The sequence below is a fragment of the Aspergillus pseudotamarii genome, assembly GCF_009193445.1.
Source record: "Aspergillus pseudotamarii strain CBS 117625 unplaced genomic scaffold BDV38scaffold_23, whole genome shotgun sequence".
NCBI lineage: Eukaryota > Fungi > Ascomycota > Eurotiomycetes > Eurotiales > Aspergillaceae > Aspergillus > Aspergillus pseudotamarii.
The window spans coordinates 120,635-133,467 of record NW_022475037.1 but is presented as its reverse complement, the minus strand read 5'-3'; the positions used below and the strand labels follow the sequence as shown (position 1 = coordinate 133,467).

The window sequence follows — 12,833 nt, the reverse complement described above, 5'->3', positions numbered from 1 at the left end:
TAGTGGTCTCGAACGGCATTGTAATACACGCAAATATTGAAGATTGCTCATTTAATCACATTTCGTTTCCTCTGCGCCGAAATGCTACTGGCCCAGCCAGGTCCTAGAATGCACCACCACCAACTTCCCAACTTAGGGAACAACAAGTATTATAGACGAAAGGCCAGAGCCCATATTGCTAGCACAGCCCAAATTAACCCCGTTAACCTCACGAAGAAGATCTCAAGCCGATGTATCTCGAGTCAGGAGTCAAGAACCACCCGATAACTCATCGTCCGACAGCTCATGGTTGCATTTCATACACTCGTACCCCTCTGAGGACTTCAAAAGACGGACGTAGGTTATGGCACAATGCGGCTGATCCCAAGCATCGCACCGAGCATCCTTGAGCTTAAGCTTCGGTCTATTACAATCCATCTCAACGTGGTCGTTGACATGGCCGCATTCTTTATGGATAACACGTGTGACCCGACACATTGGGTATCGGAGAAGTAGTAACTGGAGTTCGTTTGATTAGGTCTGACAATTCGGAATGTATGTATGTATGTATGTATGTGCGTAGAGAGCGAGAGAGAGTGATGGCTTTTAGGGCTCGGCTGTAAGAAAGAAACTCAGTAGACGAGCAATTGTTTCGGAACCTGTATACAGACAGACTAATAGGTTTCGAGAGCTTGGTAGCACGACCGTAAAGAAAGGAATGAATGGATTTTTGTCGGGACAGGGTGTAGATGAGGGAACCAAACACGGGAGAAATTGTGTAGCATAGCTTAGTCGTTGGTATAATTTTGGAGTGAGAAAGTGAATTCCAGGATGGGATGTTGCGGGAAAGGTGAACAGATTAACTCCACATTGACCCTGTGAATCTGCGGGTAAGTGCACTGTGTGGGCATGTTGAGTGCAAGAATGGAAAAGTTGGGTGGATATGAATCTTTCACGGGAAGATGTGGCTTCGAATCCATGGATTTAGTTGTACATTTGGCATGTGTATGTATATATATACATCGATGGAGGTGTGATCAACGCTTTGTGCTAGGTTGATAAATGCACCAGCCATTCGGTGAAAGACATGTTCTGGGATGTAAGGTAGATAGAATACCCTTTCGATTATCACTATACATTGGAAAATTCATCCCCAGTGGGTAGATTCTGGGGTGGTGGGGGTTGGGGGAAAGGGTGTTTTCCATGGGGAAAAGGCGATGCTTTGTTGGCACGAGAAACATAAGGGGAGGGGTATATGAAACGGATGCATCGCCATTGAAAGTGAAATTAGGTTTATTCGTCGTCAACAAAGGAGTTTGCCAGGCGGCCAAAAATGGGAACCTCGTAGTGGTCGAGTGTGTCAACTGGGACTTGGTTAGTTTCCGCAGGGTGTTATCCAGTCTATGTTCTTTTGACTTACCGTCACGATACGCACGCATGCTTAAGAAACCGATCATGGCCAAATCGCATAGAAATAAAGCCCACGAGAAAAAGCTCGACCAAGCAAATATGAGATGAATGATCTAGAGAATGGTAAGTGCGCATTTCACCCAATGTCGGACACGTGGCTTGACATACGAACATGACGGTAAAAAGCATGCTTGACTGCCATGCATGAAAGCTGCATAACATTAGTAAAACTGCCAAGAGGTATATATTCGGATTATTTTAGACACTTACCGTACATAATCGCTTTTGTGTTCTACTAGCAGAAGGAAGACACCCCCCGCAGGAGGTAGAAGTAGATATGCCAGCATAGCTTCAAAATCCATGCGGATGGGAAGGCTCGTGTCGAAAGCTCCCATGTTCCATCTCCCACTTTCGACATCTCCGCCATAGCCACTGTTTCCGAACCCAGTTGCTCCTGGTTGGACACTGCCGCCAAAGTGACTCGGTGATGGAAGCGCGTTGGATGCGAGACCTGGAACCGGAGGAGAGCCGACAGGAGATCGGATAATGGGCGATTTCACGCGATTGGCATCGCCGAGGGCAGGCGACATTGCCCGCTCGACTTCGGGCGACTCATCCTGATAGGGAGCGAAATTCATTGCACTCAATATAGCGATCGCAGGCGAGGTGGACGTCGGAATTATGGTGTGAGATTCTTATCAGGTGGTAAAGCTTTATCGGCCACTTGTGATGGCGGTGACGTCTTGGCGCCTGAGGCAGCAAACGCGTCGTGTTGATGATTCTCCATCTCGAGTATCATGTTTACGACTGCCCTACACCAAACTACAATGACCGAGAAAAAAAAAAAAAAACTAAATATGGAGGGAAATAAAAGAGAAGGGTTTTATACCGTTCTATGCCCCTGGGTATCATATTGCACACTTTTACCTCATTTAAATCTCGTAATGTACATGAACGCGTCCCGTTGTCAATTATGCAAAGCTTTTTAAGTTCTACCTCGACCGCGCGTAACGCTAGGGCCTCGGGCAATGCCGCTGACCGGTCTCCGTGTAGTTGTGGTTGTAGATCCTCTTGTCGCTGTTGATGTGGTCTTTGCTGCACTCGAATTGGTTCTCGAGTAGGAGACACTTGGTGTTCTTCCCAGACCGCTGCTGCGGACCCTGCCACGTGTGCCTCGAGTAGCGGCTTGCGTTCTTCTCTTCTCTTCTTCTTCGGCTCTCCGAGCCGCTGCCTCCCTCTGTTCCTGTAACTCTCGTTCACGTCTTTCCGCGGCTTGTTGCTTGAGGCGCTCTTCATTCTCCAAGTCGGCGACATCTTGAACAGCACCTTGCCAGTTTGGATTGAGGATCAACCGCTGGTTATGCTCTGTCTGAGATAGAATTCGCGTCCAAGTGTTTAGTAATGTTGATGCGGAGCTAACAGTACGCGAAACAGTCTATGTATAAGGATTTTATTGATTAGCGATCTAAAAATGCCTTAATTAAAAAAGTAAATATAAGATTCGACATACATCCATATTACCCTTTGCCCGATCAAGGCTGCTCAGGAGGCCTTCAATCACCTGATTGATGTTCCGGACACTCTGTAACTCGTTCCGCAAGGCTGCCTCGCGCGCTTCTTGGCGGTCGAACAGCGTTTCACCATCATGAGAGTGAATGGGCGGGGGCGTGGTGCTCTCTTCTTTAACGGGTGTTCGATTCACTTTCCTACTGCCCCGCTTCGAGGGAGAGTCCCAGAGGTCGTCTGTGTCTTCTTCGGAGAGTTGGAGTCGTTCCATTTCTTCCGCAGTGCTGCGGAAAGCCATGATTTGTGAGGAAGAGGAATAGTTGTGGGCTCAAGTTGTGGTTGTGGAGGAGGGGCGTTTGAGGGACAGCAAACAAATCGGACTATTTTAGTGTCCTGCACGTGTAGATAAAGGTCCAGGTATCGTCGCCTAAGATCTAAGGCGGGAGTGGTGAAATCAATGAATGCCTGAGGAGGAGGGGCGGTGGGGCAGGCGGATGATTGGTTCAGCCTCGCTATTAAAAGTGTGGCTGGTTCGACGTCAAGCATTCCTCGTTCGTTGCTCCCCCGTCACCAACACCAAACTTCTTCCAACCCTCTCGTTTCTCACTCCACCATCGCTATCGCTCTCTTTATCGCTTGATAAGAATTAATTAATTTTAATTCTCTCCTTTTTCTATCGACAATTATTCACCGGATCTTACCCACTCGACTCCATACACGAATTGATCGTTAGCCGGATAGCTTCAGAATTCTACCCTTGCTTCGGTCGGCTTTTGGCGTACCCGCGCGCGTCTTTCCTCCCTTGGTACCCCCTTGGACTCGCGACCGCCCAAGTTCATCGCTCACAACGTCCACGTCTTACGGACACTCTTGGTTACGGCCTTTGTCTTCAATCATTGCTGTTCAATCCATTGTGTGCATAACCTGAGTTCGGACTGAACCGTGGTGAACACCTCCCACAATGGCGTCGACACCTCCGCCGCCGTCAACTCTGCGTGTGCCGCCCACTCCACGACATGGACCCGGATATGACCAATATGAACCGTACACTACGCGACATTCCGCCAGATTAGCTAGCCAACGGGCATCAAAGGAGAGACACACCACTCCCCCACCGAGTTTTCCGATATCGCAAAGTTCCAAAAGCACAAAGAAGCAACATAAGGAACTGGGAGCATTGTCACCACCTGAATCGGCTCACAGGTCCCCCCGCAAGAAGACATCCGATCGGATCGGCAGTTTCCTTGCCTCACGTTCGCTAGATGGCGTCTCTGAACTAGACGACTCAGATCCTTTCGACACCGCTGAGCCTTCCAGCTCAACTCGTCCATTACACGCCTTCCGGACCACCATGTCACAGGGAATGCTACCAACACCTGCCAAAACACCCAAGAAGAAAGCAGTTGGTGATATTGGAAACACAGCGCGGGCTCTCTTTCCTCCGCCCTCTGGACGCCCCAAGAAGAGCAAGAAATACACCGGCTTTTCTCTGGATAGCTTCGACGATAATGCTCATGGCGGATCCGATATCCAGATTTACACCGACTCTCGTGACCGAATCCCAGAGCCGGACGAAAGCGAGGACAATCCATTCTGCAAAAGGCCCACTGCACCTACACGTTTTTCGAGACGCAGGGCAGAGCAAATTAAGCGCGATAAGGAAGTTGACGAATCAGTCAAACGTGACGATGGTATGACTTATGTATTGTAAGTATATTCTTTGGGATCGGTAGAACGTACTCACTAACGAACCCCGCAGCCGTGGCAAGAAAATTTTCCGCAAGTTTGTCGACCCAGTTGACAGTGATGGGGATGATGGCGATGACGACTTGGGCTTGCTCGCAGCTCGCCCAGATCTTTTGGACGAAGACATTACTGCCAACGTTCGACCGCTCACTCGCTCGTCCATTAAGCCTCGTGTGCTCTTCCCCACAGCAAATGACCGCGCGCTTCCGTCAAATCATGGTGGTGATGTCGATGAAGAAGCAGCCACTGACATTGAAGACCACATGCTCGTTCCTGACGTAGTAGAAACTGTGGATCGCCCTGTCGACGTTGAGATGAAGCAGCGACCAGTCACTCCCCCACCGAATACTGTTGAAACTCCTCCCTCGCCAGGTGCGACAATACGCTCATTGCGTCCTCGAACCAAGCGTGATGAGCCGGAGCACAGAACACCTACGGTCCCAGAGGCCAAAAAGAAACGCGTCAGTCCCTTTGATGGTTGGCTGAGGAGGAAACCGACTCCTGTGCCCGCAGGGTCTAAAGCCAAGAAGAGGGACGCTGCTGAAACGGCTGGCAGCCCTGGTGGCCCGGCTACCAAGAAAACCAGAGGAAGCCGAGCTGCTGTCACACCGTCGTGACTTGCATAATCTCAGATGCTGTTGGTATGCGATGTAATCCGCCTTTTTACACTCTTTGAATTTTTACGTCTTTTTCTTAATGGCGATTCTGGCTATCCAGACATGTCGGCTTTTGCATGCCAATATTTCAGGGCTAAGAGCCTTGTTTAATAGCCCGGCTCAGTTTACATTTGTTCATACAATCAAGTTCTTTGTTGGACGGCAGTCGGAATAGGATACGGGAATGGGTAAATGGACAGGATAGGTATTTGGCTGGCATGCCCGTTACTGGATGGAGTTTTTTTTTTCGTTTCTCATGCTTTTTTCTGCTTCCTTTGTTGAGCCCGGCGTGTATTTGAGCTCTTCTCTCGATAGCTTTAGTTTTAGATATCCAATGAACAACCAATATCGTATCTACCAAGTTCGTTCTCTTTAACCCCCTTATGTTTCCAGAAAGTATGTAATTGAATACATCTGTTTACTCTTCCTATTCAGAGCTACGCAGTTGAACATCAATGGCTGTGGTGTTTGTATATCGCTATATAGGCTATTCTTCAAAGAAAAAAAAAGGAATGGATTGCAATAAGAGGTATAAAATACTCCGTAGCCTGCTAGAAGTAAGAAATATAAAGGCAGCCAGAAGAGACTATCAAAGTACAAGAAGGGCCGAGTAGAATAGTACATACAAGGCTAACAAAAAAGGAAAAGAAAAGAAAGAGAAAGAAACTCCAACAACTCCAAGAGCCTCTAAACTGAGGACGTTAGCGTTCATCAAAACATACCTTGTGGGTCTTGGTTCTTTTCGCGTCTATGTTCATCTGCCTGTACTGTCTTATATGATATCAAGCTCGTCGTCATCGTCATCATCGAAGCCTGTCTTCGTCGCTTCGGCCTTTCCAAGACTATCTCGGCCGGCTTCCTTGATACCCTTAGCGGTGATGAATCGGGTCTTTTTCACGCTATTGCCATGTGTGCCATCATGAGCGCGCTTCAACGGGCCCAATTTCACCGAGTTTGCTTTCCTGAAACCCAGAAGGCCGGAGTGACTCGAAGGGGTCTCCGCGTTTGGGTTTGTCTTCGCCGGTGTGATATTCTCTGGAAGAGGAGACGAGACGTTCTCGGAATTTCGAGCCCGAAGATATTCGGCGCCCATTCCAATTCCACGAGACGTAAGCTTCTGGGCTATATCGCGCTCACGCTGTTGTTCCACGAGACGTCGGCGGAATCGTTCTTCTTTATTTTCCATTCCGCGGCCCATCCTGCCTGCAGCGATGAATGGGTCTTCGTCATCGGCGTCGATAAGTTTAGCGGCGGACTGGCCGCCTGGCATAACGAAGGAGGAACTATTGCCAGCTCGGGACTTCGGGGCCGGCGCAACGTAATATAGAGACTGGGACTGAAAATCGTATTGTGCGCCGTTTGGTTTCAGCCCTTTTCGGGGACCTTCTCCTTTCCCTTTGCCTCCACCGAAAAAGCCAGTTCGTGACCCCAAGCGTCCACCCGGACCGAACATGCCTGTCCCGCTGTTTACTCCCATTCTTTGAGACTGGGTGCGACGAACTTGAATATCGATGTGGAAGTCACAAAACTCGGTCTTGCGGGCGTCAACCCAGGCCTGGCATGTCTTGCCGTCTTTCCTAACGGCCTTACAGAAGCCGATGTCTTGCGCATAGCCTATTTCCAAGACCTTGTCATCAGACGAGGATATCGCGAGGCTGAATTTGTTGGTGTCTAGCTTGTGCTTCGGTGGGGGCAAAATCGTCGGATTCAGGATTGCAATGAGAATGCCTTCAGATAGCCTGTAATACCGCGGGAAAGCAGTGTCGAAAAGGAAAAGATCAATGGTCCATTTCAGGTCCGTGAGCTGGATGCACATGTATCTGCTGCTGTTGTTGAGTCCTTCATCGAACGGATCAGCTTCTTTCGCCGATACCTTTTTCGAGTCTTTGATATCTCTAGGCTCTGACTTTGAGGCTACTATTCCAAAGACCACATAGTCCCCGTTGATCGTTTCAGGGAGCTCAAAGGCAGGCCCCTTCACTGTTCTCAGAAGATCAGGAATCCGGAGGACCTTCTTGTCAGCAAGGGTACGGGCTAGAAAGGAGTGAGGTAGAATACGATTGGAAAGATGAAGTGAGGAGAAGGCTTCGAATTTCGAAGAGTCAGGAGTCTTGTCTGATGCACTCCCTTCGCGAGATTCATCCGAACTGGTATGTTCAAAGCTTATAGACGAAGCTGTCTGTGCTTCCGATTCAGACTTCTGGTTTCGTCTATGGAGATACGATCCGGGCTCATCCTGATCAAGGTTCCTTCGTACACTGGGAAGAGTCTGGCTTCGTTTCAAACCGACAGGTTTGAGATTATTGCATGACCGTAGAATGTCTTCTCGGCTGAAGCTTTCAGCCTGTCGATTTCTGGTTGGAGACCTTGTAGGAGACCCCTTCCTTGCCTCGGCTGCCGCCTTGAATGCGTCCACCTCTGCCTTATCGAATTGGAACGCTGAACTTCTGTTCACTTGTAGTCTCTCTGCCCGTTCTCTTCGGAGCTTGTCGGCAGATCTGCTCTCGGCCATTCGCTCACTGAAGCTCTTGGGGCGATTTCCTGGTTCCCCTGCTAGAGCCTGCGTGAGGGCAGTGTGGGAATGCAAAGCCATGCCGTCTCGAATACCACCTCCGCTGGTCGGTCGACCGGTTGTCCTTGAGCTTGGAGGTCGCTTAAGAGAAACATCGCCGCCTTTGAGGCCCTTGTCGATGCCGAGTATATACCTTCGCGGGGAGGCGGGTGGAACTGCGGATGTCGGACGCCGTGTCGGTGACAATGGGACCTGCACATCATTGGGCTCGAGCCGGCTAGTCGCTTCTCTCGCGCTCTTCATCCTTGATATGTTGTCCTGAGTCCGTGACGAGGCGCTAACCGCCGACCCTGGCCGGGATAGCGCATCGTCTCTGTCGTGTGCATCTGGTCCCGATATGCCTGGCTTCCCACGATTTTTCTGGAGTTGCTTCAGCTTCAGTCGCGCCTCGATTGCTGCTAACTTCAATTTCAACGTTTCCTCATCGTCGTCTTCGTCGTCGTCCTCTAGACCGTCCTCCAAGAGCTGTCCCGACCTTGTTCGTATGTCCGGGGTTGTAGTTGAACGTTTGAGAGGAGACCCGAAATTTTCTCGACGCCGCTGCATATCTTCATACTTTTTTCGGCCACTGGGAGAGCTCAGCAGCGCCTCCCTTGGGGACTTGGGGGGCCACGAGATGTCTACCACTTCGGCGAGGAATTCGTCAGTCAATGTCCGCGGAAGGGATAGCGACGATTGTCGTACTCACTGCTGGTCATCGGTCTATGTTTTTTCTTTGTCTTTGGAAAAGAAGGATTTGCGGTAGAGCCACACCGATCCTACCACTATTGACACGCTAAGAATGCCACTATTTGATCTCGGATTGCGCCTTCCTGTGGATTTTGGCCATGTTCAGACGCGAAATAGTGCGGGGAATGTCAATTGAGGGAGAGAAGGAGAGGACGAGCACTGCGCAAGAAATAATGACACTTTATAAGAGAAGGGGGCGACCAGAAACGTGAAAAGGACGTAAGCATTCAGCAGCAAACTTTCTGTCATCAGCAAGGCATAGTTAAAGACAACACACGGTGAGTTGCATTAGTTTAGTTAGTATTCAGAGAAGGTAATTTAGTAATTAATTCTACTGGTCGGCGATGCGGCGACTGTGATTGGCTGCGGGGAAGGAGCAGCGCGTGTTGTCGCGTCTTGAGTTAAAATGAATCTCAGGCACGCGTTAAAGTAGTCTTATTTTCGAAACCGCCAACCAATTCCACTCTCAGACAAGTTCTTCCACCACACTCGCCATGCGCACTCGATCGTCGGCTCCTTCGTCCGAGCAATCAAAGCCGGAACAACCTTCCAAACTGCCACCGCCGACTGAGAAACCCAGCAAGACATTCATTCTCCCTTCTTCCGCCAGCGACGAAGCTCGGTTCCTCCAGTTGCCCCATCCCCAGACCGGAGAACTCACTCGCTATTACTTCTGCCCCAAGCTGGGAATATACGAATTTACCGTGGTTACATCTTCATCGCAGTCCCCACGAAGTGTCCTTTTTACGCCCAAGTCGGAGAACAGCACGGCAACTGATGGAGAACGTCCAAAGCCCGGAAATGCGAGTATAGCGAAAACTGCGCAATTGTTGATTGCGACGCCCATAGATGTGATCTTCTTCCTAATTCCTTTACTATGCCCGACATCGTCCCAGGCGAAAGGTCTATTCCAACCCCTTGACGACATCATCGACTCTCAAGACGATTTACCCAACCACTTCCGGCACGTTCTCTATGATGAATCTTTTAAGGGTGTCTTACAGGCGCGAGCGGAGGCTATTTGCGATTCGGTAGAGGCAGGAGATGAGAAAATGTTCCGATTCAGTGAGGCGAAACTTCTGAAGGAATTAATTGCTAAAGCAGAGCGGATGGTAACACTGGGACTTCCTCCCAGCATGGAAGAGCGCTTTATTCGCCAAGCTTTGTCCACGCCTATGATGGCTGTCAAGCGAGAGGATGCCTCAACCAATGCGGCGTTGTCCAATCATAAGAGTGAGGGCGAGGCAGGGCCACAGGAAGACAAAGAGATACCGACAACAACAGCAAGCTCAACTTCGGTTCCTACGCCCTCGGACCTATCCACCCCTGCTACAGAATCACCTCCAAATGAACCGCCTGCGTCAGACGATGTGGCTCGTCTACTGAGGATCTCGACGGCTCTAACCTTCATGAAGGATTCCTATCTGTCTGCAGCTCTGCGCACTAAAGTCGATGGGCTGCTTTCCAGCTCCGAGAGCCCTATAGACTTCAAGCCTATGCATGATCATCTCAAGCATGTGGCCGAGCTTCGCGCAGAGGCGCTCGCGTCTCGGTCCTTAGGAGACTTCAGCCGGAAGCGAGATATCGATGACGACGAAGGTGCCGAGTCACGAGCAGAGAAGAAGCGCCGCAAGGAGGAAGAAGAGAAGAAAAAGAAAGCGACAGAGTCCCGTGGAGTCCGAGACTTGAAAAAGGTGAACACCACGGGAATGAAAAAGATGAGTGACTTCTTTTCGAAGGCGGCCTCCAAGAAAAAATCTTGAATCGTGTGCATGAAACCTTATTCTGCACTGAATCAGACTTCATGTTGGCAGTTGCATGCCAACACTTGACGGCTTCGCCGTTCAGTCTTCTGGCTATCAGTGACTCTCCGGTCTCGGTTCCTCATGGGGAACGGAGAACATCAGGCCTGTTCTCAGAATCTCGTATTAAATGGAATACAAGCAGAGTCATTGAGACCAGAAGACCCAGTAATAGGTGGGACCTACACAAGTCGAGCGAGTCGGCGCAATACACTATGCAAGCGCCTCAGCGAAGATAATAATCACGAGAAATAAGAAGCTCTACGACTGGAGAAAGGATAGACTTCTCAAGACATTCGACGACATGCCCTTAGGCCTGCTGGAAATGTCCGCATATCTGACGCTAGCGCCAATACTATTCCAGTGATGGATTGAAGACTATGTACAATATTAATTCAAAATTCAAATTCATCCATCCTGTTTCCTTTTCCTTTTTTTTTTATTCTTGATTATTTCCCCTTGAGTTTTATTTTAAACATTGACTTGAGCAATGGCCTCTCCAGTAACCCTATTAGAAGCGCAAGTTAGTAAGAAGCACAATCATTGTTCACAACATAAGGGGGAGCCAGGGAGGGGACATACACAAAGGAACCGTTAGAAGGCTTGCTAATAACCATAGCCTGGGCCAGCTTCTCCTCACTGATATCGGGGAAGTTCTTCAGGTAGTACTCGTCCTTCAAAGCCTTGATAACAGCATCGACCTTAGACTGCGGCAACATATGCACAGTGCAACCACCCCATCCAGCACCCGTAAGACGACTACCCCAGGTACCCGCCCGACGAGCAATAGCACAGATATCATCGACCTCGGGCGCGCTGCACTCATACTGAGTACGGCAGGAAGCCTGAGACTCGTTCAGCAGCTGTCCGAGATACTCGATGCGACGCTCATCGAGAGTAGACGCCTTGGCGAGGCAAGCCTTGAAGTCAAGCACACGGCGGGCCTCGGTGAAGCAGTGCAGAGCACGCTGGCGCAAGAGGAAACGCTCGGCCTGAACGGGGAAGGAAGAGAGGTATTTGGCTTCGAGATCTGCAACCGTGATACCGAGGAGCTTGGCGATCTCCTCGCGGGTGTAGCCTTGTTCCTGGGTGAGGAGCTCCATGGTCGTCTGAATGACGGAGTCGATCTGGTACTCGAGGGGATCGCCTAGACGGCCCTCCTTGCGCATGAGCTCTTCGTGGAAGTTACGGAGACTGTAGCCCAGCGAGCTGTTGTCTTTGGGGAGGGTCAGGCCGTGCTGAGCCGCCAGGACCACGGAGGCGAGGGTGCATTCTGCGACGCGCAGGTTGTAATGGCGGGGTGCGGTCTCGGCCTTGTTGGAGGTGACGAAGCTCTGGGCCATGAGGAAGGTGATCTCTTCGGCGGCCTTGGGGATGGGGACGTGCTGAACGGAGAAGTTGGGGAAGAACTGGGTGTAGAGCAGGTATCCGCGACGGGAGAAGATGGAGGCTGCTTGGTCCATACTGTTGGGGGGGGGGGTTAGAAGAGTAGATGGTAGTGGACAGAAGGGGAGGGGGTTGTTATCAGTACTTACCCGCCAGAGTACACACCAACTGCACGCTCCGAGACCACAGCGAGGTCGAGCAGATCTTGCTTGGAGACATTGTGGTTGTTCGCCTTCATGACGGCCAGCGCGCTCGAGCACACGAAAGCCGCGCTGCTGGAGATTCCACCGCCTGGGGGCACATTACCATCCACAAGAACTTCTACGCTGGCAGGCACAAAGGAGCCATCTTGCTTGGTTTTGCGCAAGAATTTCAAGGCACCCAAGAGTCCAGCTCTGAAGTAGTTAACCCATTCGTGTTGCTTTGGATCGATCTCAATATCAGTGTCGCGGGGTACTGTGAATTCGCGAGAGGGGAATTTCTCTGGCTGGACGTTGGCGATCTTCACGAACGGCTCTCCATTAGAGGGCACAACCTTCACGGCCATGATGACGTCGACACTGACAGCCGTGGGAAGGACATCGTACAAGTTGTAGTCAATGTGCTCGCCAATGATGTTGACACGGCCAGGACTGCGGGAGACAAAGTCGGGACGATGGTTGTACAGTTGGTTGAATTTAGAGATCAGACCGTTAAAACGCGCCTGGTGCTCTGGAGCAACGGATGTGACTGAGGCATCGTCTGTGGCATAGACCTCAGCGATGTTCTCCGTCTGGGGAACGAGCTCTTGCGGGGTTGTTGACATGGCGGAGGGAATTGCTTGTTCGAGTTGGACAGGGAAGAAGAAAGAACGCAAAGACAAAGAAGCAGGGAGGAAAAGGCGAGAGGAGGAGGGGTATTTAAATTTAAATCAACGTGTTAACATAAGAAAAAAAAAATGCGATCATAAGAGGGGTGGGAAAATGAAATGCCCCGCAATCGAGACAAGAACCCTGCGACTCCAGCTCGGGGGGTGATTGGCCGCCCGGAATAAACGGGGAACAAGTT

At 50.4% G+C, this 12,833-nt stretch overlaps 6 protein-coding genes across 6 annotated transcripts; 2 read left to right on the top strand and 4 right to left on the bottom strand.

Annotated features, from left to right (window-relative positions):
• Positions 1-1,115: 1,115 nt before the first annotated feature.
• Positions 1,116-2,239, bottom strand: BDV38DRAFT_77462 (DUF4870 domain-containing protein). The gene is made up of 4 exons (XM_032063912.1): positions 1,660-2,239; positions 1,558-1,600; positions 1,400-1,502; positions 1,116-1,343 (listed from the first exon to the last, which is right to left on the bottom strand). Exons 1-4 carry the CDS (start codon positions 2,025-2,027, stop codon positions 1,273-1,275), a joined length of 585 nt encoding a protein of 194 aa, XP_031914118.1. The 5' UTR covers positions 2,028-2,239; the 3' UTR covers positions 1,116-1,272.
• Positions 2,240-2,269: 30 nt separating this feature from the next.
• On the bottom strand, positions 2,270-3,257 carry BDV38DRAFT_77456 (DASH complex subunit DUO1). Its single transcript, XM_032063911.1, has 2 exons — positions 2,900-3,257; positions 2,270-2,824 (listed from the first exon to the last, which is right to left on the bottom strand). Exons 1-2 carry the CDS (start codon positions 3,191-3,193, stop codon positions 2,375-2,377), a joined length of 744 nt encoding a protein of 247 aa, XP_031914117.1. The 5' UTR covers positions 3,194-3,257; the 3' UTR covers positions 2,270-2,374.
• Positions 3,258-3,473: 216 nt separating this feature from the next.
• BDV38DRAFT_77450 (uncharacterized protein) lies at positions 3,474-5,325 on the top strand. Its single transcript, XM_032063910.1, has 2 exons — positions 3,474-4,602; positions 4,655-5,325. Exons 1-2 carry the CDS (start codon positions 3,857-3,859, stop codon positions 5,256-5,258), a joined length of 1,350 nt encoding a protein of 449 aa, XP_031914116.1. The 5' UTR covers positions 3,474-3,856; the 3' UTR covers positions 5,259-5,325.
• A 684-nt stretch (positions 5,326-6,009) lies between these two features.
• BDV38DRAFT_245313 (Mcm10/DnaG-type zinc finger protein) lies at positions 6,010-8,842 on the bottom strand. Its single transcript, XM_032054429.1, has 2 exons — positions 8,558-8,842; positions 6,010-8,495 (listed from the first exon to the last, which is right to left on the bottom strand). The coding sequence occupies exons 1-2, from the start codon at positions 8,565-8,567 to the stop codon at positions 6,070-6,072; spliced, it is 2,436 nt and encodes an 811-aa protein (XP_031914115.1). The 5' UTR covers positions 8,568-8,842; the 3' UTR covers positions 6,010-6,069.
• Positions 8,843-9,054: 212 nt separating this feature from the next.
• Positions 9,055-10,643, top strand: BDV38DRAFT_77425 (uncharacterized protein). Its single transcript, XM_032063908.1, has one exon. It carries the CDS (start codon positions 9,093-9,095, stop codon positions 10,359-10,361), a length of 1,269 nt encoding a protein of 422 aa, XP_031914114.1. The 5' UTR covers positions 9,055-9,092; the 3' UTR covers positions 10,362-10,643.
• Positions 10,617-12,799, bottom strand: BDV38DRAFT_77435 (galactokinase galE). The gene is made up of 3 exons (XM_032063909.1): positions 11,936-12,799; positions 10,983-11,864; positions 10,617-10,908 (listed from the first exon to the last, which is right to left on the bottom strand). The coding sequence occupies exons 1-3, from the start codon at positions 12,589-12,591 to the stop codon at positions 10,872-10,874; spliced, it is 1,575 nt and encodes a 524-aa protein (XP_031914113.1). The 5' UTR covers positions 12,592-12,799; the 3' UTR covers positions 10,617-10,871.
• Between the last annotated feature and the right edge of the window lie 34 nt (positions 12,800-12,833).

Coding starts and splice junctions, on each gene's coding strand:
- BDV38DRAFT_77456 (XM_032063911.1), bottom strand. CDS start 3,193: ATGGCTTTCCGCAGCACTGCGGAAGAAATGGAACGACTCCAACTCTCC. Junction 2,825..2,899: donor GGGCAAAGGGTAATATGGAT/GTATGTCGAATC, acceptor CCTTATACATAG/ACTGTTTCGCGTACTGTTAG.
- BDV38DRAFT_77435 (XM_032063909.1), bottom strand. CDS start 12,591: ATGTCAACAACCCCGCAAGAGCTCGTTCCCCAGACGGAGAACATCGCT. Junction 11,865..11,935: donor GTTGGTGTGTACTCTGGCGG/GTAAGTACTGAT, acceptor CCCCCCCAACAG/TATGGACCAAGCAGCCTCCA. Junction 10,909..10,982: donor CCTTCTAACGGTTCCTTTGT/GTATGTCCCCTC, acceptor CGCTTCTAATAG/GGTTACTGGAGAGGCCATTG.
- BDV38DRAFT_77450 (XM_032063910.1), top strand. CDS start 3,857: ATGGCGTCGACACCTCCGCCGCCGTCAACTCTGCGTGTGCCGCCCACT. Junction 4,603..4,654: donor GATGGTATGACTTATGTATT/GTAAGTATATTC, acceptor CGAACCCCGCAG/CCGTGGCAAGAAAATTTTCC.
- BDV38DRAFT_77425 (XM_032063908.1), top strand. CDS start 9,093: ATGCGCACTCGATCGTCGGCTCCTTCGTCCGAGCAATCAAAGCCGGAA.
- BDV38DRAFT_77462 (XM_032063912.1), bottom strand. CDS start 2,027: ATGAATTTCGCTCCCTATCAGGATGAGTCGCCCGAAGTCGAGCGGGCA. Junction 1,503..1,557: donor TGCTTTTTACCGTCATGTTC/GTATGTCAAGCC, acceptor ACCATTCTCTAG/ATCATTCATCTCATATTTGC. Junction 1,344..1,399: donor CATGCGTGCGTATCGTGACG/GTAAGTCAAAAG, acceptor ACCAAGTCCCAG/TTGACACACTCGACCACTAC.